Raw genomic sequence first — 24,614 nt, 5'->3', positions numbered from 1 at the left:
GAAATCCGCCTGCCTCTGCCTCCCAAGTGCTAGGACTAAAGGCGTGCGCCACCACCACCTGGCAAAAAATTTTCTTAAAAGGAAAAAAAAAAAAAAGAAAGAAAAAAGAAAAAGAAAAAAGAAAAAAGAAAAAAGCATTACTCTGAAAACAGACTTCATGAGGTTTCATTATACCACAAAAAAGAACCCTGTTCTGTGACCATAAAGTAAGCAAATAATCACACTCAAGGTAGATCTCAAATACAAAACCAAACCCACCCCTTCCTTAAGAGTCATACACTCATTTCTCAAGTATAGAGCAAACCCCATGTTACTATTTTTAGCAGTCCTCATGTCAAGAGCGGTTTGTAAACAACTGTGACTGTGATGTAACCGCTTTGCAGACCAGAAGGAGAGGGCTCCCCTCATTCACTGGCACTCACCCTAGTTCAAACAAAGAAAGCCTCAAAGGAATACAGCTTTTAACTCGTGGTTCCGGCAGCTAACCAGAGGGGGTGGAGGGTGACCTGCTATACACCTGCCTACAAAGTGTACTTCAAAACATAAGCAACAATAATTCAATTATTTAGGAAATCTAACCCTAAAATAAGTATAAGGAATACTCCTGCTGGTAGTTTGCCCGTGCTCCAGTGAGTCTGTGGGCAACACAAAGCTGACCTTCGTGTCTGTCCTTTTTCTCAGGGAGGTCACAAGGGCACAGTTGGATTAGGAAGACTGGATGTGAACGTGATGGCGTTCATTATGTGAAACTCCCAAATAATAAATAAAAATATCATGTTGGAAATGAAAAGAAATAATCCTTGCCATAGTCAGTGTGGGTCAGTGTTAGCACCAAGAAAAGTAGCCTGGAACCCAATGAGACCATGTTCCTTATGAGGGGGTCCCCAAGAACGACAAACTCTCCACATTTATACAAGGAGAAATCATAAGCTCATGCTCATTCTCTCTCAATAAAGTCACCATACTGCTTCTCACTAAGGCTGGCCTCAAACTCTATGCAGTCAAGGATGACCTTGAACTTCCGATCCTCCTGCCTTGACCACCCAGCTGCTGATCGCACAGGCCTGTACCATCGTACCTAGCCATTTTGCTAGCTTGCTTTGAAGGAAATCCGCAAATCAGCCTCGGTTCAAACCCCAAATTAAAAACAAAAACAAACAAGCCCAAGCAAAAACCAGCCAATTCCCTAGAGAAGTGAAGCTAAAGCAGGTTCTCTTCTTGTTCCTTCTGGTTATGTAGAATATATGTCAAGTACATACACATTAGTCCTAAAGGTGTAACTAGTCAGGCCAGAATAGTCCTCCAAACCTTAAGCAATTTCCACTTAAGAACCTTTCTGACTCTTCCTTCGCTATTGCAAGTGTACAGGGAGAGGGTGGCTATTAGGTGGGTAACCAGATTAATACACGATGGTGAAGTGAAAACAGCCCAGACTAACCTAGGACTCACCATCCTCCAGCCTCAGCTTCTCAAATGATAGGATGTACACAACCACAGCTGGCTTTCACAGTCGTTAAGATTGTTTTGTTTTGAGATATATTCGCTCTCTCTCGCTCTCTCTCTTCTCTCTCTCCTGACTGGCCTGAAGCTCACTATGGAGAGCAGGCTGATCTCAGACTCACAGAGATCCTTCTGCCTTTGCCTCTCAAGTCCTGAGATTAAAGGCATGTTCTACTGTGCCCTGTCCCAGTACCATTTATTTATTTATTTATTTATTTATTTATTTATTTATTTATTTATTTATTTAACAAAGTCTCTCTATGCAATCCTGGCTGTCCTGATACACTCAAGTGCTGAGATTAAAGGCATGTTCTACCGTGCCCTGTCCCGGTACCATTTATTTATTTATTTATATCTATTTACTTATTTATTTATTAGACAAAGTCTCTCTATACAATCCTGGCTGTCCTGATACTCCATATGCAGTTGAGGGTGGCCTTGAACTCAGAGATCTGTACCTCCCAAGTGCTGGAATAAAAGTCATTTGGTACCACACCTGGCCCAATACCTTTTTAATAGCAATTCTGTTTACTTGTAGACTCTCCAAACATAAAGACTGAATAGAATATAAAGATCCTATCTCTGCATACTTCTATTTTATTCTTAGCAGACTGTTTTCTGGATTTGCAGTTTTGCTCTTAAACTGTGTTATCCTCAAAGTTTCTCCTTCCTCAATGCCCATTCCTGGCAGTTTCTCCACAACAAACTCCTATATTGCTTCTATAACGATCACCATGCCTATTTCAATATAGCTTTTGGCTCTCCCAACAAAAATTGTGTTTCAGTCCTCAATCATAAGTAGCCATCTTGATTACGGTCAAATAGCTTTCTCCAGTTAAGGCCATCTGTTGGAGCCTGTGGCCAGCACAGGTCCCAGTTCCTAACTCATCTCTATACTTACTTCTAGGCAGTTCCTTAATCATAGAATCATTATAGAAAGGAAAACTCAAATAATCCAATCCATTGATTCTCAAACTAAAAAAGCAACAACAGCAAAAGGCTAGACATGGTGGCATGCATCTTTAATCTTGAGGCAGAGGCCAGGGGGGGTCTCTGTGAGTTCAAGGCCACCCTGGTCTAGATGGTGTCAGACCAGTGGCAATACATAGTGAGATCCTGTATCAATGCCTCAGAGCCAGAACTGGTGAGGCAGAAATAGGTAGATCTCTGAGTTCAAGGCCAGCCTGGTCTACAGAGTGAGTTCCGGGACAGCCAGGGCTACACAGAGAAACCTTGACTTGAAGAAACAAACAAACTCACAAGCAAAAGCAAAGAAACAAAAACAAAACACCTTAAGCCCTCCAAAATCTTTACACCCAACTGAAAATACCTGTCTCCGCCTCTGGGGTGTCTGAATTCTAGTTGTGTATCACCACACCCAGTTTTCAAACTTTAGCTCGTTTACTGCACACATAGTCAGATGTCGGAAGCTAACTTTATAGCATGATTGCAAACACACCTGAAACCCATTTCACAAATCCTTACTCTGTGGACACAGTGCGGATTTCTATGGTAGACCAGTTGTCTGCATTTATTCAGTTGCCATCCAACTAAACTGTCTTCGCAGCCAAACAGTAAACTGGGACTCACATCTGGGAGACACAATCCAACGCTGAACTTCCCACTTACTGACGAAGACACTAGCTCAGTGGTGAACTACGTTTCTCACCCACGGAAGTTTGCCCGTAAAATTCAAACTCTTGCCTGGTCTCACGCCGGTGCGGTCTCTACTTAAGCCCTGTGCCGGGTGGGTCCCTCGCTCACTCACTCACACTTTGTACACAGACACAACTGCGGAGCACCACCCCCAGATCCTGATCTTACATTCTCCTCCAAGTCAGCCCTCAAAGTCGCTGCTTGTCGGTGAGCGCGCCCTCGCAGCCGCTGCTTCATGGTCCCTCGGGTCAATCCCCTCAGTCACTATCCATCCATCAGATCAGTCCCCGAGTAGTCATTGCTGCATACTTACTCGGTCATGGTCCCGTCGCAGCCTCTGCCTCGTGCTCTCCGAGGTCAGAGCCCCTCGCATTTACTGCTGCGGGGGTCGCAGACCCCTCACAAGCGGCCACCCCTGGGTCACAGTCCTCTTGGCTGTCATTGTACCTCGGTCACAGTAGCCTCCTGCTTCACACTTTCCCTAGCTGTCACTGACCCACTCTTCAGTCGCAGCCCCCTCACGCTCCCAGCCCGCCTTTGTCTTCGCAAAGCACCCACAACCCCGAGTTTCCTTACCTCAACTCCTCCAGGCTCCGGTCCCCTCGGATCCCTTCCCCGCGCCGCGTCACCGACTAGCGAAGTCAAATAGGTTGCGGGGAGACGCCCGGGAAACATCTGACCGGACTGCGGACCGGAAGTCCCGCCTCCCGCCCGCCCTCTTGTCAGTGCCACCTCCGCATTCCTGAAAACCACAACCTGTCAGAGTAGTTCCGCTTCCAGCGGGGCCGGGCGCGTGGGGTGACGGAGCCGAAGCGCTGGAGGCAGGCGCGGGGTCGGCGGCCCCGGAATTCCGGCTGGGTGGCGCCTCCTGCCGCCCGGGCGCGCGCTCGGCCTGCGGTCTCCCGGCGGCCCCTGCGCCCGCCACCCTCGCCTTCTCCGCGGGGCCGGGGCTCGGATGTCCGACCTCCCCGAGGACTTCGAGCCCACCGGCTCCGTCAGGCGAGCTCGGGTCTGAGCTCACCCTCTGTCTGCCAGTCATTTGGACCTGGGTTGACTCACCAGAAAACGAGCCTAGAAATCGAGCGGGGAAGTGGTCGAGCAGGAGTAGAGGCGAGGGCAAACATGCACAGACGAGGCGGCTGTGGTCTAGGGAACGAACTTCCTACGGTGAGCTTTCGGGGGATTTTGTTTGACCGAGTTTCCCCCCCCCCTTCTAAGATTTTGTGTGTCCACGGAGGCCATAAACGGGGGGACAGATCTTGGAGCTGGGGTTAACGGGCCTTTGTGAATACCTGGGTGCTGGGACCTGAACTCGTTTTTGTTGTTTTTTGTATAGTCCTGGCTATCCTGGAACTCACTCTGTAGACCAGGCTGGCCTCGAACTCAGAAATCTACCTGCCTCTGCTTCCCGAGTGCTGGGATTAAAGTCATGCGCCACCACCACCAGGCTAATTCCAGTCTTCTTAATTGAACAGTAAGTGCTCTTAACTCTTAACCACGGAACTCTCTCAACAGACTTTTTGAGGGGAATTAAAAGTAACTATTAGACATGGCCTTAGCTGTGGCCAAGACTGGCCTGGAACTTACTATTTGTCCCACGCCGGCCTTGAATTTGTAGTGGACCTCCTGCCTCAGACTCTTATGTGGTCCTTAGCCACCACACCCTGTGCAATTTTGTAGCTGTAAACCAAGTGGGAAGAAAACTCTACAAGAGAAAGATTTGGGGGGGGGGGCTTTAATGTATTTGCATTTTTTACTTGAAGATAACTGAGAGGAAAGAGGATGGGTAAACATGTGCATCTGCTGAGGTGCTTCTAAGGAGAAAAATGATTAAAAGCGAGCACACACACTTAAGTTCAAATGGGTATTTGGACTTGGCAGATAAAATGGCCCAAAAAAAGGACTGCGTAGCTGGAGGAGACACCAAGGACCTCTCTGGGGAAGATGGGCGTCGCTTAGATTGTAGCTAACATAGAAACCTAGGAGTCTTTATGGTGGTTGTTATTTTCTAGATGGGGTATCTCTGTATAGAGCAGACTAATGTATAACTCAGAGATCCACCTGCTTCTGCCTCTTGGGTGCTGGGATTAAAGGCGTGTGACACCACCACCTTGCTGAAACTCCTAAGATTAAAGGGCTCTACTTTCATGTACACTTAAAATTTCTCAGACCCTGTCACTAAACAAAAGGGATATACCTTCAAGATAGTGAGCTGTGTAAGCCATAGGGTGGTCAGCCAATAGCTGAGCACAAGTAACAGGCCAGAAAGTAATACACAGACTCATCTCTGAGGTTTTATAAAGGTGCAAATTTTTCAAGTGGTATAACCTAATGATATAAATGCAGCTATTATAAAAGGCATAAAAACTGTAACAGCATAAAAACTACTCATGACATAAGGGGTGAAAACACACAATTTATTTTATAAATGATTTTTTTTTTTACATCTTATAAGGAACAATGAATAGAAAATATACCCAACTATCTAGTCATCTGAAATATTAAAATGAATTTTCCCCTCCTTTTTCTCTATAATTTCCAAATGTAGAAAGGGCAGAGATAACATAATAAAACCAAGCCATTTAAACATATACAACTTAACAGATTTTAGGTACCAAAGTGCCAACTTGTTTTTATTTGGTCAGGAAATTTAACAATATAAAAAAGTTAAGGTTCCTTGAAGTCACACTTTTCCAAAGACTCAGTAGTAGAAACAACCAAACGCTGCGACAACACAGAATAAGCTGTCCTGGAATGAAAAAGACGGAAAACAGAAAGCCACCGTGTTAGTGCCAATGAGAAAGTAGGCCAAGCTGGCAATTGAAGCTGACACGATTCTAGATCCTTGTCAATTTTCTTTCCCTTTTGTCTTCGGAGATTCTAGCTATGTAACACAAAAGGCTTCACACTTGGAAAGGTCTTCCTGCCTCTGCCTCCCAAGTGCAGGGATGGCAAGTCTGACCCTCCTCATCCTCCAACTTACTCGGGGTTTCAGTTAGGTCCTGAGCCATACAGAACTGAATGGACGAAGATGTGGGCGATGCTAATGAGAGGCACATGGACATCCCAGGCCCCCAGACAAGGCTGAGCACTTAACTAGGTAAGACTGAGCTCCAGAGTGATGTCTTAGCCTCCTTCCCACCCTGCTCCTCCCTGTAGCTGCTGCCTGGAGAGGAAATGCAACAACATTTTCAAGATCTCCAGCTGTCTGAATAAACCACACAGATTCAGTTCCTGTCTCTGCTTACTGGCACTTGTAAGCAGCCAGGCACAAGGAGCTCTGCATTTCCAGTTACTTTACTTCCATTTTATAGTTGCTTGTATTAGTTTTGAGAAGTGGCTTTAAGATAAATAGATGATTTTATTATTGAAAGTGTTGTTTATAGAATCTTCATCCAGATTCTTTTGTAGCTCAGTGAAGTGTGGTACACTTCAGACAGTTCTAAACTAAGTTAATTATTACTCTTACCAGGACTGTCAGGACTGGATTTTGGAACACAGTGATTTATAGGGGGTGGTTATGATGGTTAATCTTCACTGTCAACTTGACAAGGTTTAGATTCACCTCAGAGACACTGCTCCTGAGGAGGAAAGACCTGCCCTGAACACGGGCAACTTCCCAGGGCCACAGCTACAAAGCTCCTGCTGCCAGGCCTCCCTCACAACAGCAGACTCTGCAGCCGAACTGGAAGGCATCCTCAACCTTTCCCTGGTTTTGTTTTGTGTTTTTGGTTGGTTGGTTGGTTTTGGTTTTCCAGGCAGGGGTTCTCTGTGTAGCCCTGGCTGTCCTGGAACTTGCTCTGTGAAGCAGGCTGGTGGTGAACTCAAGATATTCACCTGACTTTGCCTCCAGAGTTCTGGGATCAAAGGTATGCACCACCATAGCTGGCTACTAAGGGTACTCTATAACACTGTGTAAGCATGAGAAGACACTTTATTATTGTCCTGCTTAAATAGACATGTCTAATAATTGTGTTTGTACTTTTTCACAAATAAAATAGTAAAATCTAAAATAAAACCACTGATGCCAGACAGTGGAGCACATGACTTTAATTCCAGCACTAGGGAGGCAGAGGCAGGCGGATCTTTGAGTTCAAGACCAACGTGATTTATAGTTCCAGGACGAGATCAAGACCAACGTGATTTATAGTTCCAGGACAGCTAGGGTTATCCAGAGAAACACTGTCTCCACCCCCCAAAAAGCCACACCTTATCCAGAAGTCTAAGAGCTGTCTCAAAAATAGTAGTTTCCTCAAATTTTAGCAGTAGTCTGGTGTGCAATGGCCATATGTCTCCAAGAAGAAGAAAGAAGTTTCCCAAGGACTTACATTCATGAAAACATCGTGAGTATAGTTGTCCGTGTCTGCATCCCAGAAACAGCGAGCCGCCATGCTAAAATGCCAATGAAGAATGGTCAGCAGTCTACCTCTCTACTCACCTGCCCAAGTGAATCCATTTCCTACATTCTGACAGGCCCATGCTTCCAAACTCTTCCATGGAACATGGAGAGAATTCTATTTGTAAAGCAATGTGTGCTGGACAACCAGGAAATATGGGAGTCATAGATGACTATTTGCAACTAGAGGTGAGGGCCTAGGGCCTCTAGCCACCTCAGCACCCTAGCCAGCTGTCTGAAAACTACAGGGATCAATCTCTCGGAGTCTCTGGTTCTTAGAGTGGAACTCCACAGTACATTACTTCAGCTAGGACACTTGTATGTACCTTCCAGAGGGCTTAGTTCTTGAAGAATAATAGGAAAAGAGGAGCCAACAGAATACTTCAAACAACTTAGTGATTTGTAAAAAACCTATACAAGAAAGGGGCAACTCTGAGCTAGAATTCAATCCTCTGACTGGACTTTCATTAGGAGGCTCAGACCAGTAAAATCAATGATTTTGAGGCTGGGGAAGGTGGCTACTGGGAAGACCTGGGCTATAGAGAGGCCCTGTTCCAGAAATAAGCAAAAGCCAGTTAAAGTCCTGAAAGCCTGTAATCCCAGCACCTGGGAATGGGAGGCAGGAGATCTAGAGTTGAGGGACATCCTCAGCCACATAAATGTACTTGAGGCCAGCCTAGGCTACAATGAGACCTTGTCTCAGAAAAAAAAAAAAAAAAAAAAAGAATTTCAAAATACCTTTAGAGGCATAATGTTTCTGTGCACTGTATAAAGATTATTCTTGTATTATTCAAATGCTGATTTCTCCATCCTGCTACCTGGACAATCTGACACAGCACTGTAATCATTATGTCGAGACTCTCCCGCTTCAGATTTGTGTAAGCATTGCTCCCCATTTATTCTGACTTGTCAATAAAAGCTGATCAGCCAATGGCTGAGCAGAAGAGAGAATTTAGGGGATCGAAGGGGGTTAGTAAGAGGGGATTCACCATAGGAAGGGGTCCCAGAGACATCATGGAAGAACACACATGAAGCCTAGAGTGCCAGACCAACACTAAATTGCAAGTATCATGGGATTTTGGCTGGGGGTGAGGTGGGGGCTAGCCAGATGAGTTTAGATGTTTAGAATACATCAATGACTGCCCAGGCATTGCCAGGTGAAGTTTGTGTAAATACTTAGTCTCATTCATTTGAGACCTAGCTAGGGATAAAGAGAAATACTGCCACTTAAAAAGTACACTGCAAACCAAATCCTGTAATACTGTGGATTGTCAGGAGGTCAGAGTCGCCCTGCTGACAAGGGGCTGACGAGTAATGCTGGCACCCAAGCACAGCATGTAACCAGTGTCATGACTAAGTAAGAGCTGACTCTAGAGACTTCCGCCGTGGAACCGCACAGACTTACTATTAGCCTTACTGTTCAGTTGCCAGAACCTCTTCAGTTTATAGCTGCATCTGTTAAGCCATCCTCATTTTTGCAAAGACATATGCTTACTGAATTATCTATACACACAATGGATAACTCCCAAGAATACAAAGGCAAGGAAAAACGACTACTCACAATACTCCTTCACCCCTCTGTTCTCCAATCACCACTTGCACCACCATCTTATACCGGTCATATCCCAATTCTAGACAGAAAGAGAAGGTTCTCTATATTCAAGTGCATAGTAAAATTACTTACCGAACACAGATTCTTCCACAGTAGACATAGCACTCAGCCCATGGGTACTTAAGGAATATGATGGTGAGGTTAGGGATCTGAGACTCTGAGATAAACCCTAACTGTAAAGTTACCCTGCAGTAAAACCTTAGGTCCTAACTTTGTCTTTAAAGTTCTCTAGTCTGTTTGAGGCCAGCCTAGGCAGAGGAAGATTCATTTTGGGGGGAAAATAAAAATTAAACTTATACATATTAAACATGAGTGGCAAGTAACAGCATGGGTAGATGATATTAAGAATTAAGACAGCCGGGCGTGGTGGTGCATGCCTTTAATCCCAGCACTTGGGAGGCAGAGGCAGGCGAATTTCTGAGTTCGAGGCCAGCCTGGTCTACTGAGTGAGTTCCAGGACAGCCAGGGCTACCCAGAGAAACCCTGTCTCGAAAAACTAAAAAAAGAAAAAAAAAGAATTAAGACTATCCAGACATATCTTTAATACCAGCACTCAGGAGCTAGAGGAAGGCAGATATCTGAGTTCAAGGCCAGCCTGGTCTACTGAGTGAGTTCCAGGACACCAAAGGCTGCACAGAGAAACCCTGTCTCAAAAAAACAAAACAAAACAAACCACACACACACACACACACACACACACACACCCCGCAAAGGGTAAACTCTCTCGGAGTACATGACCTTCTGGCCAACCAGAGTTTCTTTCTCAGGGTTATTCATCGCTGCATTTGACTCTGTGACGCTCATTTCAGCGGGCTTGGCAGGACTAGTTTTCTTACATAGTAGCACAGATATTATAAAATGTACCTAATTTTTTGTAATGAATTTAATCCCCTGAAAGAAATGTCAATTAATATTCATTAACTATGCCAATTTATCATGATACTACAGTGTTTATTACCATGAATGACATGTGTACCTTCTTAAACTGCTGCTGCTAATAATGCCTCATGTTCCATTGAGTGTAGACTACAGAAGAAATGCAACTTTATATTTATCATGTGAGTCTTACTATACTAAAGATACTAAGAATAGCTGTCATTTTCATGTAGTAGATGAAAATGGAACACTGTTTTGAGAACAAATCCTCCACTCTTACAGAGTGGCCTAGATGGAATAAAAACTGTGGCATATTACCAAATAAATGAAGAGAAAGGAAAAAATACAAAGAAGAGCAGCAGGGCTGAGTGTGTGACTGTGACTGTGTGATAGAACATTTGGCTGGCATGCAGGAGGCCTGGAGCTCCATCCCTAACACTCAGAAGGGGGATGGCACAGATTTAAAAAAACAAAAAACAAAAACTTTTCTGATGGCACAACATTAAAAATAGTGTTTTGGGGGTAGACGTGGTGGCACACCCCTTTAGTCCTGTCACTCAGGAAGCAGAAACAGGTCTATGTGTAGGCCAGCCTGGTCTACACAGCAAATCCAGGCGAGCAGAGCTATATGATCAGACCCTGTCTCAATGAATGAATGAATGAATGAATGAATGAATGAACGAAACTAACCAAACAAAAAAAGAGACAAAAGCACAAAATGTATTTAGACGTTGAGTTTGGCAAGAATGGAGGGCTAAAGAAAAAAAGCAGTTAAGGATTCAGCAAGAGGTGGGCCTAGGACAGCCTGGGAAGGACTGAACTGACTAAACAGTCAAAAAGTTGGAGAGAAAAACAATTGACAATTAGGAGGGAAAGGAGGCCTTTCTGAATACTTGGACTTATTGGACAGTGGTTCCCTATAATGCTTTAGTGAAAATCTTTACTCTTTCCCACCATCTGCAAAATGCCACCTGAGTAAAAGTCACCAAATAATTATAGAATTCTAGACACTGAAGAATAAAGTCTTTTTAAAGATGCAGTTTGCATCCTAGGTTTAAAGATGGGGCAGGGCAGTGCACACCTTTAATCCCAGCACTCAAGAGGCAGAGGCAAGAGAATATTTGAGTTCGAGGCCAGCCTGGTCTACAGAGTGAGTTCCAGGACAGCCAGGGCTACACAGAGTAACACTGTCTCAAACCAAACAAACGAAGAAACAAAAATGGGGGTGAGCAAGAACAAATGGGTAGAACTGGGTGTTTGAAGGGAGCATCATTTCTACTCACAGCCCATGTTACCTTTTAGCTTATCTTTAATCATTTCTGACAGCCGTTTTGTGAGTTGAGGCATTTCATCTGGAGAATATTCAGCACTTGCCAATTCTTCCTTGAGCACAGCATGGATGCAGTCTTTAACCACAGAGGGTCTAAACCTAAGTCCAAGAATACCTAAAGGTCAGCTCAGAGCCCTGACTTGCCTTCACACTTCAGCCTTTTTGATCGGTAGCCTTAATGGTTGTTGTTTTATCTTACACTCTTATTATAAAGGTAAGATAAGCAAGCAAACAATTCATACCCCACCTCTACATCTATGGCCTCACACACTTGAGACCGAAATACATCCCATATCTAATAGGCAACTCAAAATGAACATCCTAGGACAATGTAGCTCAGCTGGCTAAGCATTTGCCTGATAGGCTGAGGCTCTGGGTTCTGTCAGCAGTGACACACATAAAATTAGACATTTCATATTCAGCTTCTAATAGTCTTGTCTTGCCTAGGCTAGGTCTTCATAGAGTCCTCTTATCTCAGTTTTCCAGGCCCTCAAGCCAAAACCTGGGAATAAGTTTTGCTGGTGAGTAAATCTACCTGTTCTACCTTCAAAATAATCATTCTTACCAATAATCTAAGGTTTAATCATTCTTACCAGGCTACCGTGTCCACTACTCCCATTCTACATTACAGTCTATATGGACTAAGTCCCTGTGCTTTTAATTTTTTAAGATTTACTTATTTTTATCTCCTGTGTATAAGTGTTTTACCCTTGGAACTACATATAGGGATGTTTGTAAGATAACATGTAGGTGCTGGAGGATGGGGCTGGGGGGGGGGGGGGGACAGACAGGGTTTGCTGCAAGAGCAGTAAACCAGGCTGGCCTTGAACTCGGATCCACCTGCCTCTGCCTCTGCCTCCCAAGTGCTGGGATTAAAGGCATTCACCACTGCTGTCTGGCTTTCATTAGATTTCTAGGGTTTAGGTCTGGTCTGTAGCTCTCAGTGTTTGTGAAGGGTGGCTCCTGAGCATGCTCAGATTTACGATTCAATCCCCATCATGCACACACACAGTAGTGGTTTAAACCTGTAATCTTAACGTGGGTGTTATTGGCAGCAGGATCAGGAATTCAAGCTCATCTCTGTACTGGAAGTCTGAAGCCAATCTGAGGTACACAGGATCTTGTCTCAACCTGATTTCAAAATGTGGTCTTATTAAAATAATGTATCTAAGGGTCTGGGAATATGGCTAATCCTTGCATGCATGAGGCTCGGTTTTAAATCCTTAACACTGACCCAGCCCAATATTACTATCTACTTCTTAAGCTTTTTTTTTTTTTTTGCATTAATTTTGTGTCATGGCATGTGTATGGGAATTGGTTCTTTCCTTTCACTACCTAAGTCTCAGGATTGAACTCTGGCATCAGGTTTGAAAACAAGTGCCTTTACCAGCTGAGCCATCTTACTGGTCTGCTTACACTTTTTCCTTTTTACACACATATATAAATACATATAATTTTTATGTGTGTTTTCCCCTGTATATATGTGTGTGTGTAACTCCTGTTGCCCTTGGAGTTACAAACAATTGTGAGCTGCCATGTGGGTGGTGGGAACCAACGCTGGGTATTCTGCAGCAAATCTCTCCAGCCCTTGCTTATGCTTGTTCAGTCTTTCATAAAATGCTAAGCCGCTCTTCAGACAAGTCGCATATGAACTCATAGGATCACTGCATGTTTGTTACTAACATCATTCTTCACTGTTTACAAGAGAAATACAGCTCAATACCATTCTATATATTTAGAACATTTACTGGGGTATCAGAACATGCATTTTTCTATACTCATGGGAAAACTGCTTCATGAAGTTGCTATGGAAATATAGCCACTCTCCTCGACGTGTGTGCATGCGTGCATGTGTTTTTAAAGGATTTACTTATTTAATGTTTATGGGTGTTCTGTTTGCATGTGTAACTAAGTACCACATGCGACCTCTGCCCACAGATGCCAGAAGACAGCATCTGATCTTCATGTGGGTGCTGGGAACTGAACCCTAATCCTCTGGAGGAGTAGCCACTGCTGTTAACCACTGAGAAATATCTCCAGCCCTCCATCATGATTTTGCGGCAGGGTATCTCACTGGGATTTGCAGATGAAGCCAGGATGGCTAGCCAGGGAGTCCTAGGGTCTTGTTTCTCTATTACTGGGACCAAATTCCCATCACCGGGATTACAGTGTACAACGACTTCTTACAGGGGTGCAGGAATTGAACTCAGGTCTTCATGCTTTCAGATCAAGCGGTGACAGACTGAGCTACCTCTACAGCCCTTCACCAACCAGGTGCATACCTTGGGGACAAAAAAATTCCTCTCTTGGGCACAGTGAGACGGCTAGCTGGTAAAGGCCCTGTACCGAAGCCTGATACCTGAGTTCAATCTCCAGGATCCACATAGTTCAAGAACAGTACAGAACCAATTCCCAAAAGTTGTCCCCTGATCATAAGTAGCATTCCATTCCGTGCACCCAAACACTCAAGCACACGAACCTTTTTTTTTTCTTTTGTAAGATGAAGTGAGATATATATCTTATAGTCTGAACTGACGGCCCTCTTCTAGCAACCTATTGAGGTGGCGATCGACGCTATATGAAAAGGGCTTTGTAAAGACACAAGTCGGGTGCAAGAAGTAAGCGTATCCTTCCTGGCACAGGTATGCACACAGTAACCATAGGAGTACTGCTTGTAAGCTGCTTGTTTCCAGCTTCTATTTTTCCTGACCCGTGCGCGCGCCCCATAAAGCCTCCAAGAAGTCAACCACTTCCACAGCGCCAGTTTAGGCTCCCGGTAAGACCAGCTAGTCAGACTGCAGAATTCGGTGATAGAGAAATCACCACGTCGGAATGCATAAACCCGCCCAATCCCTTCCCCAGCCCGGCCCCTCTCCGTGTCTCCTTAGGGATGCTCACGCTCCCAAACGCCCGACCCCACTCCCCACATCGCCCTCCGTGCCCTTTCTGCTACGCGCCTTTGCTGGAAAATGGGCCTCAGAATATAGGTGTTCTCAGGCTCCCCTGAGTTCTTGTCCACCTCGCTCAAGCCCTCGGGGTGAACCGATAAGGACAGGCCGCGGAAGGACACAGCCATATCCCAGCGTCTGGATCCAACAGATCTCTAGAAGGAAGGCTGGTCGGTTGCGGCGCAGCCTAAGATCCAGGCACAGGTCGCTAGGGCAACGGGTCGCACACGTGACGTGTAGTGGCCACCGCTGCGCCTGCGCACTGACTGGAGGCCTTGAGCCCGCTGGGAAATGAGTACCAAACCTAGACCAGAACTTTTTAAGAGAAGTTAGGCAACCGACCACTTGCCTGTGAGAGGCAGACCAAACCCAGCCTAACTTCCTTTTGTTTCTCTTCCTATTTTTTAAGACAGGATGCAATTAGCTCAGACTGGCCTCTAATTCCTGCCTCCATCTCCCCAGGTTTGGGATAACAGTTATCGGTGCCAAGTTTTATGGGTGCTAGAACTAGAATGCTACTGGGTCACAATTGCACACCGTCCCTTCTGGGTTTGAACACTTGTGAGTTAAAAGTAGGAGGCAAGTAGAATTTATACGTAATTTTGTTTTGTTTTGTTTCGAGACAGGGTTTCTCTAAATCATCTTGGCTTTCTTGGAACTGACTCTGTAGACCATACAGGTTTCAAACGCCCAGAGAGTCACTTGCCTCTGGCTTCTAAATGCTGAGATTAAAGGTGTTGGCCACCAAACCCAGTACACATTTTTGTTTGCTTGTTTTTATTTTACATTTTTGTCATACAATATATTAACATGCTTTCCATCGCTACCCCCTTGTGAAGTTCAAAGGAAACTCTAAACTACAAAAGATAGCCCAAATATCCAGATATAAGCTCAAAGTGGAGTAGAGTATTTCAAGCTGAGAGATTAAAGCCCGCATTGCTCAGGAAATTGTGAGACCGGTTCCCTTACCTCTGGTAGAAGGGACATGAACCCACCCAGGCTTATGTGAGGGTATCAAAACACATGCTGGCTTTCCTGGAAGATAGCCCTGACCACATCCAGTCTCCTATCGATGTTCTAAATCTACTTCTTTCCCTCTGTACTCTGGACTGTTTCAGATGCCTCTGACTGTTCTCTCTTGTTTTTTGTTTGTTTGTTTGTTTGTTTTGTTTTGTTTTTTGAGGCAGGGTTTCTCTGTGTAGCACTGGCTGTCCTGGAACTCTATAGACCAGGCTGGCCTCGAACTCAGAAATCCGCCTGCCTCTGCCTCCCAAGTGCTGGGATTAAAGGCGTGCGCCACCACTGCCCGGCCTGGGGGTGGGGGTGGGGCAAGCACGACATGGTAGCACTCTGTAGGCAGGGGCAGGCAGATTTTGAAGTCTGAGACCAGCCAGTTCTCTTTGAGTGTTTTTCGGTTTTTGTTGTTTTGTTTTTTCCCAAGACAGGGTCTCTCTGCATAGCCCTGGTTGTCCTGGAACTCAATCTATAGAGCAGAGGGTGTGCCTGTTCTATTGAGGGAGTTTTGTTAGGTCCCAAAGAAAACCAAGACCAGTATCTGTGGCTCCTTCTATCACTCTCACCCGGCCCCCACCTTAAACCTCTCCAACCCAGGGGCTGGGCTTCATTTCTCTTCCCTGACCAAAACCCCACCCCACCCCCTGCTTGATGCCTATATAAGTGCCATTTTGGCTACGTGCCCTCTTTGTTCCCATGCACTCTCTTAGTCCTCTGCTCCCCTTCCTCTCTCTTCTGTTCCTCTCACCACTCCCTTTCAGCCCACGGCCTAGTCTATTCTGCTGGCCATGGTCAGTCTGGACATCAGGGCTCTTCAGCTGCTGCTGGCCATTCTCCTCCTCAGATCTATAATGAAAAATTTCCCCTCAACTGTACTTAGCAGTGGTTGTGTCTTCCTTTTCATTCAAGCTGCAAAACAGCCAGGGTCGACACAGAGAAACCCTGTTTAGGGTAGGGAAGGTAAGAAGGGCTACCATGCTGCACTGAACTTTGAAATGTGAAACAGGTACTTGTGATGCCAAGGGACCCGTGAGAGGCAGGCACGAGCTTTGATGTGCTGGAAGGTGCCACAGGTAGCCATTATGTCCCTTCTGTCAAAGGCAATGATTGCTCTCTTCCTCATATCTCAATAAAACCCTTTGACAGACTCCTTTAGGCAGATAAGAATCGGTTTCACAAGTTCCTAGGGAATGCTAACTTCTATCACATCTCCAGAAATCCTCCTATAGTTCAGGTTAAGCTCATTACTAGATAACTGGACTGACTTTTGGAGTTGGGGAATTATTGAGTTTCCTTTAGACCTGTCAAGTTCGTTTTGTGTTGACCAACTGTTCCTAGGCATGAAGTCTACCCTGAAGTATGGTTATATACCCAATGAGAATCACTGGAGGAAAGTAATGTTTCCTTTGCAGAGGGTATCAATTGCAGATAGCCTCTTGGCTAGGGGTAAAAGCCTGTGTCCATTTCTACCCTGTCTGGCTTGAACCTGCAGGTCTTGTGCATTCTGCCATAGTCTCTGGGAGTTCATGTGTGTCTCACACCTGTTGCATTTGGAAGATACTGTTTCCTTGGAGCCGTCCACCTCTTCTGTCTGTCCTCCACCTCTTTGGAATGCACCCCTGAACCCTGACGGGAGAGGTTTGATGAAGATGTCCTATTCAGGAAGTCACACTCTGCGCAGTGCCAAACTGTAAGTGTCCGTTTTAGTTTCCATCTACTGCAAGAAGAAGCTTTGAGAGGAGGCTGACTCCATGACAGGCTTCAAAATGGCAGGTCAGGAGACTAGGCCTCAATTTCTGCTTCTCAGAACTGGGCAAGTCTGGCAACTCAGTTACTGGAAAAACCACAGGCTGCCGGCAGCCAATCGGAAGCTGCTGCCAGAGGCAAGAGCAAGGAGTCAACAACAGTTCCCACCCCAGCCCAGCATCCCCCAAGCAAGGGTTCTGGAATATCCCTAGAGTTCTAGCCAATTCCACAGACCTCCACTCCCCTAGAGATCAAGCCATCTACTCTTCCCTGGGTTTCCTGTAATGTGCTTTAAATTGGGCTGCAAGCTCACCTGGGTGTCTCCTTCTTGGTAAATTATAGACCTCAACATTCTGGATTTCTGCAGAATAAAGTGCTCTTGCCCAGAGAGGGACAAAGCATATTTTGTCAGATGCCCAGGGGCAATGGAGGATGATCTTGATCCCCTACCAGAAGCTGGAAAACTTGCTAGTTCTCATCTGATTCCTCAACTGACTAAGGGTCTGTGGGCCTCCTGTGCACAGGGAGGAAAACCATCTGAGACAGCCTTTTTGTTTTGTTTACATTTTCCTAGGAATGTATTCTTAGTCCTCTTGTACAAATCTTTCTTTGATTCCTAGGATGGGACAGGCACAGAGCACTTCACTGGGCTTGGTCCTGAACCATTTTAAGGACTTTCACCAAGTCACAGATGTGGGCAGAGGTTCCCTAATTGTCTCTTGATTGGGTAAATAAAGATGGCAAATGCCAAATATTGGGCAAAGATATAGAGGCAGGTTTTCCGGGTCTCGGTAGGAAGGGGAGGAGATGAGATAAAGGGCTTTCTTTGGCCAGACTGTGGAATGGAGAAGACAGACTCCATGTAGGCCTGTGGGCTATTAGAACCTGTGGCAGCTTCTGCCACCATGTGAATTCTGATATAGAATAACTGATGAGTTTAGGACAACAGATTTAGAGCCGAGCAGTTGTGTCATCTGGCTGATTTCAAAATATTAAGATTGTCTGGTGTTTTCCATTCACAACAATTCAGGTGGGCAAGAGAGAGGGCACAGCTGTGGAGTGATCATTGGCAGTTGGCAGAGCCAGCCACGGGGTGGGGGTGGGGTGGGGGTGGATCACTGCTCCCCTCAATTGTGGGAAAATGTGTTAGCTAGCAGGGGAAGCTGAATAGGCAGCAGGCAGACAGCTGCTAGTCCTAGAACAAACGTGCCATTTCTTCTTTTCTTTTTTCTTTTTCTTTTCTTTTTCTTTTCTTTTTCTTTTTCTTTTTTTTTCCTGACAGGGTTTCTCTGTGTAGCCCTGGCTGGCTGGCCTTGAATTTAGGGATGCACCTGCCTCTGCCTTCCAAATGCTTGGATTAAAGGCATACACCACCACTATCCTGCATGCATGCCATTTCTAAAATTACACACTACACACAGAAGATTCAGGTCTAGTCCCACTCCCCCACTCCTACCCACCCTGCAAACTAGCCATCTTTTGCAGGAACCAATGGCCCACTTTAAAGTAGGATGGCCCAAGAAGGGAACTTTTCGTCTCCCCACCATTTACAGGGTGAAGACTGTAGTTTATGAGGCCAGGGGCCACCGGAACCAAGTGCCATAGATCACCACTTGCCAATACCTGGTCGAGAAGCTCTCTATTTGGATGAGAACTTCTTTGTCACCAGCCTCTCGACTCCCACCCTTCTTCCTCTACAGGAGGGTCAGCCTTGGCCCCTGCCTTGCTTCCCTCTTCTGCTCTCAAGGGCTCAGTAAGATAGTTCATATATGTGTCATTTGTCAGTAATGATCTTTACAGTTGGAAGTTGCAGAACCCCCATTTTCAGAAAGACCATCAGCTCTCACAGGTCTTCTAGATCCAGTCATGCTGACTCACCTGTCCACCTGGGGCGACTCTCAGCAACTGCGCCAGGTCCTCCTCGTGACAGAGGAGAGATCATGGGAGCCACCCAGAAATTGGCTCCAGGAGCAAATGGGCTACTGCCCACCCAAATCCAGGCTGATGTGGATGCAGCCTTTCCTTTGACTCAACTCAGCTAGGATTTTTAGCACTGCTGAAGGTAGGGAGAGGCTCCGGGTCTACCGCCAGATTCTGATGGGGGCCCTCTGAGAGGCTGGCACACAGCCCACAAATGTATCTAAGATGAGCCAGGTGATGCAGGGAAAGAATGAGAGCTCCAGGGAATATCTAGAAAGACCATCTGAAGCCTACAGGGCCTACACGCCTTTCGACCCGGAAGCAGGAGAGCACCAGTCAGCTGTGAACATGACTTCTGTTAACCAAGCTGCCCCTGACATCTGTCAGACGCTTCAGTGCCCGGACAACTGTGCAGGGAAGCAACTGACTGTGGTAGTAGCCATCGCTGAGAAGGTTTTCAACGACCAGGAGACCCCAGCATGCTGGACTTCTGCAGAATAAAACACTCTTTGCTTTTGCATACTGTTTGAGTCCCGGGTATCATTCTTTGGTGAATCATGGACCCTTACAGTTTCTCTGATGGTGGCTGAGCGAGAGTCTACTGATCCATGAGGTTAGCAAATCATCATTAGGTTATTAGGGGGTCATTTTATTGCAGTGTTCCTTTAGCAAAATAATAATAGTATTTGGCTTTTCCCTAGACCCATAGCCATCAAGGCTCAGGTTCTTGGCTATCCTAGTAGTATCAGGTGTGGGTTCTATCTCAAGAGTGGGTCTTAAGTCCAGGGAGAGGTTAATCACTCCCACAACACTTGTACCACTATTGCCCCATCGTATCTCCCAGGCAATATATAATTTGTTTTTTAAGACAGGGTTTCTTTGTGTAGCCCTGGCTTTCCTGGAACTAACTGTTAGATAAAGCTGACTTCAGACTCACAGAGCCTGCCTTGGCCTCCCAAGTGCTAGAATTAAATGTGCGTGAAACCACCAACTGGCCAGTTTTTTTTTTTTAAATAACTGTAAAGAAAAACACCAAAAACAAACAAACAAAAACAAACAAAAACAAAAAAATATGGTGTTGTGGCACACTCCTATAATTCCAATGTCAGAGGCTGGGGTAGGAGGCCAGCCAAGACTAAGAGTGTTAACATTTCTTCTTGGCTCTGCCCAACAGTTACCCAGCAACAGCCAGGTAGGAGCCTGGCTGGCTGTAGAAGGACTATTTGGCGTCCCTCTCTTGCCCTCGTGCCTCTCTCCTTTCCTCTCTCTTCAGATGTTCCCAGCCAGCCTCTTCCCTTCTTTCTCTCTCCTGGCCGTTGCTAGGTAACTGCTGGGCAGAGCCTAGAGGAAATCCTAGCACCCATGGGCTCACATATTTGAGTGCTTGGTTTGAAGTTGGTGAACTGTTTAGGAAGGATTAGGAGGCCAACCACTGTTGAAGGTGCCTCACTGGAGGTTGAAGGTGCCTCACTGGAGGNTGAAGGTGCCTCACTGGAGGTTGAAGGTGCCTCACTGGAGGTTGAAGGTGCCTCACTGGAGGTTGAAGGTGCCTCACTGGAGGTGGGCTTTGAGGTTTGAAAAGCCCACGCCAGGTGCAGCCTCTTCCTCTCTGCCTCCAAACTTTCAGCCGATGTATAATAAGCTCTCAACTTCTGCTCCAGGGCCATGCCTTCCTGCCTCCTGCCATGCTCTCTACCATGGTGATGGTGGCCTCACTCTCTGTAAATTTAAGCCTCAATAAACTTATTTTATTAATTGCCTTGGTCATTGTAACTGCTTGTATTCTCAAGATAATTATGTTCCCCAAAAACCTTTTTGCAGTGTCCCACACATAAGACATTGAGGGACCTTGCCCAAAGTTGGTTCTGATTGGTACATAAAGATTCTGACAGCCAATGGCTGGGCAGGGCAGACAGAGGTGGGACTTTTAGGATTCCCAGGCTAGAGATGGAAGGAGAAGGGATCCACTATGCTGGGAGGGCAAGCTGCTTGTGGACGTTGTACATCGTGGTGCGCACTAGGCTCCGCACCACGATGTACAACGTCCACAAGCAGAGGAGAGAGAGAGAGAGAGAGAGAGAGAGAGAGAGAGAGAGAGAGAGAGAGAGAGAATCTGTTATGCTGGGAGAAGGAGATCCAAGACACCACACCTGAGAGACAGAAAACATAGTCGCCCTGTAGGAGCCATGGGAATGCAGCTTGAGAGGGCTGCACATCTGGGTCTGGGGCAACCAAGATGGAATACAGGTTTTAGTATGTAATAATCCAGGATTATCAGACGGGGGTGGATTAGCCATGTGGAGGTTAGGAGGTGACCCAGACATTGAGCTGTTAAAGGTACATCAAAATATAAATGCTGAGTGTGTGTGTGTGTGTGTGTGTCTCATTCAGGAACCCAAAGCATTGGGGCAGGTAGTAAGGAACGCACTGCCGCTGCCAGGATCAATTAGTGTAGCATTAACACTGCTACAGGTCATGGTGCATCTTCACAGAGGTAGAGAAGTAACACCCACTCTCTTTGCTAGACTAACTCCTCAAACTATCACCAGCTTGCACAAAACTAAAGTATTCCTTAGTCTTTCTCTGGAGCTCACGGTTCCTCTGAGATCTTTGGCACCTGTGTTGAATGCTAACACAGTTCTTACCACAAGATGTCCAAATTATGATAAGTGGACCATCAGTCTGAAGGGCAGGGCAGGGACCAAGGACAAGGAGCTTGTCTTAGGCACCTTTGGGTTGGATTTGCAGTATGTGGAGCAGTTCAGGCATACGATGGGTACTCAGAATACACTACTTATTGAACTGAAGTGGAAACTTGTAGTTCTTTGGAAAGTTGGTTATGCAAATGATGTTTTGCTGGGGCACATAGGTGAAAGGATGTCGTGCTAAAGCAAACATGTGAAAGGCTGTTTTCCTGAAGTAGACATAGGTAAAAGGATGTTTGGATATGGTAGACACATGAAAGGTTGCTTGATAAAGTATAAATATGACCTCCACAGACAGTGGGAGGCAGGCACTGAGCTTTGGTTTGGTTTGCTCTGCATTGGTTCACCTTACATAGTGTTGTTGAGCTCAGCTTGTGATAATGCCACCACTGAGAGAAACTCGTCCCAGAACTGCTCATGAGGTTCCTGTGGCAACTTGCTGCTTCTACGGCCTCAGACCTGTTGGTGAGCCTAATGGTTTCCTCTGGATTGAACTACAGCTTCCTGATGTGCCCTTGCTGAAAGGATTGGACTGTAGCTGCTGGTTCATGCCTGGTGCCTGTCTGCCTAGAGGACTGGTCTGCAGCTGCTAAGTCATGTTTAGTGTTTGCTACGGGACTGACTGAACTGCTGCCCAAGAAGATGAAACTCACCCCCAAAGAACTATTGTTGAACAGGTCCACTTCCCCCAGTACCTCTGCTAGGTGGCAGCCTAGAGGAGAGGTTGAACCCTTATTGAAAGTAGGTTGCAAAGAATCTGTGCCTGCCTTGAACACTACTGTATACTACTGAAAAGAACCCTGGCATATTAGTCTGTGAGGGCCACTCCGACAGGCTTCCTCAGTCTGGGTGATCAATCAACAGAAGCCCGTGGTGATTGCTGAGACAAGGTTTCTCTATTCAGCCAAGACTGTCCTGAGTTCATGATTCTCCTACCTCGGGGTCCTAAGTGCTGGTGTTATAAGCATGAACTACCATGTCCATTTTCCCCTCACAGTTCAGTAAACTAGGAACTGAAGATCAGGGTGACAGCAGATTTGATTTCCACGGAGGCCTGCCTCTTTGGCTGGCACATGGTCGACTCCTTGCTGAGTTCTCATGTGTTCATTGAGAGACCCCCGTCTCAAGGGAGTAAGGTAGAGGGTGACAGAGCAGGACATCTGACATTCTTGTCTCACCTCTGCATGTGGATGTTCACACCACATGTACACACACATTATTATTTTAAATTATACTTCATTGATTTGCTTTGTGTACATGTGGGGGTACTCGTTTGCTCGTTTGTGAAGGTCAAAGGATATCTTCTGGGAGTGGGTCCAGGGGATCAGACTCAGTTCATCAGGCTGGAGGCAGGCATCTGGCTCACCAGCCCCCAAGTTATTATTATTATTATTATTATTATTATTATTATTATTATTATAACGGTGCTGAGGATGGAGCCCAGAGTAACAAGTGAGATCTGGGTCTCTCCTTCCCTTTTCCTCATCCTTCAGGTTTTTTGGGGGGTTGGGGACTCAATGATTAAGAACACAATCTACTCTTTCAGAGGTACTGCCAGACTGTCCCTGACCCGCCAACTACCCAGTAATGACACACAATTATTATTTATTATGTAGTTCATTAGCTTAGGCTATTTCCCAACTAGCTCCTATAACCTAATTAACCAGTTTATTCTAATCTAAGGTCTGGCACACGGCTCGTTAGTTACCACTGCTCAGTACTGGCACTTCTTTCTTCTTCTGATTCTGGCTGTGGAATCTCCAGCCTCGGACCCTTTCCCAGAGTTCCCGTCTCTGCTCGGAAGTCCCACCTTTTCTCTCCTGCTTTGCCAAAGGCCATTCAGTTCTTTATTAAACTAATCAGAAGGTGAGGGAGAAGATGCTTACAAGACACTAAAAGTAACAATTCCAGAGTCAGGACTGTACTCACACAATCTCAAGTACAGAAATCAACATTTAAATAACGCAAAGCTAACTTTTACACAGTGCACAAGAGATCCCAACACAGAGGACCCAAAGCTTCAATTCCCAGCATCCACATGGTCACTCACAAACGTCTGTAAGTCCTATTTCAAGGAATCTCACACTCTCTTCTAGGCTCTGTAGATGTATGAAAGTATACAGAGAAAACATCCATATACACAAATAAATTTAAAAATTAAACTAAAAATTGCATTTATTTATTTGTTTATGGGGGTAGGAGCTGTGCATATACCGTGTGTGTGTGTGTGTGTGTGTGTGTGTGTGCGCGCGCGCGCGCGCGTGTGCGTGTGCGTGTGTGTGTGTGTGTGTGTGTGTGTAGAAGTCAGAGGACAATTTATCAATTTATTTATCAATCTTTATTTATCAATTTATCAATCTTTTCTTTCCTTCCACAATATGGGTTCTGGGGATTAGCCCCAGGACTTTGGGTTAGCAGCAGGCAGCTTTACCTAGTGAGCATTGGTCTCTCTTTCTTTTGAAATGGCTTAAGGAAGGTCAGGTTGCTCTGACCTCCTGCCCCATCTCAGGATCCCCATCTTGAATGTAAATAAAGGGTTTTTCTCTTCTGATGAAGGATGCTTGTAAGATGTTTTATAGGCCAGGGGTTCCCCCCCCCTGCTGGGAAAGGGCTCATTATTATTTAAAAACCGGCCCTCAGTCTGTTCAAGGTATGACTTGATTTGGCCTTTAGAACCCTTGCAAGAACACCTTGCTCTTAATCACTGGCTAATAAAGGGCCCACCAAATACTCTTAGATGGCTTAATAAGCATGGTCAGCTGGGCGTGGTGGCGCACACCTTTAATCCCAGCACTCGGGAGGCAGAGGCAGGAGGATTTCTGAGTTTGAGGCCAGCCTGGTCTACAAAGTGAGTTCCAGGACAGCCAGGGCTATACAGAGAAACCCTGTCTCGAAAAGCCTCCCCCCCCCA

General features: G+C 45.8%; 2 protein-coding genes across 3 annotated transcripts in view; both read right to left on the bottom strand.

The window, feature by feature from the left end:
* Positions 1-3,839, bottom strand: part of Pcyt1a (phosphate cytidylyltransferase 1, choline, alpha) — a 44,895-nt gene extending 41,056 nt beyond the window's left edge. Inside the window, exon 1 of the mRNA XM_021209220.2 lies at positions 3,733-3,839. The gene's annotated coding sequence lies outside the window, so the exon portion shown is untranslated. The remainder of the gene's footprint in view (positions 1-3,732) is intronic.
* A 1,713-nt stretch (positions 3,840-5,552) lies between these two features.
* On the bottom strand, positions 5,553-14,556 carry Tctex1d2 (Tctex1 domain containing 2). 2 transcript variants are annotated; one of them, XM_021209863.2, is made up of 5 exons: positions 14,328-14,556; positions 11,336-11,469; positions 9,114-9,183; positions 7,485-7,548; positions 5,553-5,905 (listed from the first exon to the last, which is right to left on the bottom strand). In XM_021209863.2, exons 1-5 carry the CDS (start codon positions 14,444-14,446, stop codon positions 5,858-5,860), a joined length of 435 nt encoding a protein of 144 aa, XP_021065522.1. In that variant the 5' UTR covers positions 14,447-14,556; the 3' UTR covers positions 5,553-5,857. The 2 variants fall into 2 exon arrangements, with proteins under 2 accessions (XP_021065522.1, XP_021065523.1); XM_021209864.1 differs by lacking the exon at positions 9,114-9,183.
* Between the last annotated feature and the right edge of the window lie 10,058 nt (positions 14,557-24,614).

Source organism: Mus pahari, chromosome 12 (genome assembly GCF_900095145.1).
Source record: "Mus pahari chromosome 12, PAHARI_EIJ_v1.1, whole genome shotgun sequence".
Classification (NCBI taxonomy): Eukaryota; Metazoa; Chordata; class Mammalia; order Rodentia; family Muridae; genus Mus; species Mus pahari.
Note: the sequence above shows the minus strand (reverse complement) of the source record. Positions and strands in the feature narration are given on the sequence as shown.

Bases quoted from the DNA above. Each gene is read 5' to 3' on its own strand.
- Tctex1d2 (XM_021209863.2), bottom strand. From the start codon at position 14,446: ATGGCTGTGTCCTTCCGCGGCCTGTCCTTATCGGTTCACCCCGAGGGC. The intron at 9,184-11,335 runs GTAACATGGGCT...CTTTCTGTCTAG, and splicing joins GATTAAAGATAAGCTAAAAG to AATTGGGATATGACCGGTAT. The intron at 5,906-7,484 runs GTAAGTCCTTGG...TTTTCATTCCAG, and splicing joins CTCACGATGTTTTCATGAAT to GACAGCTTATTCTGTGTTGT.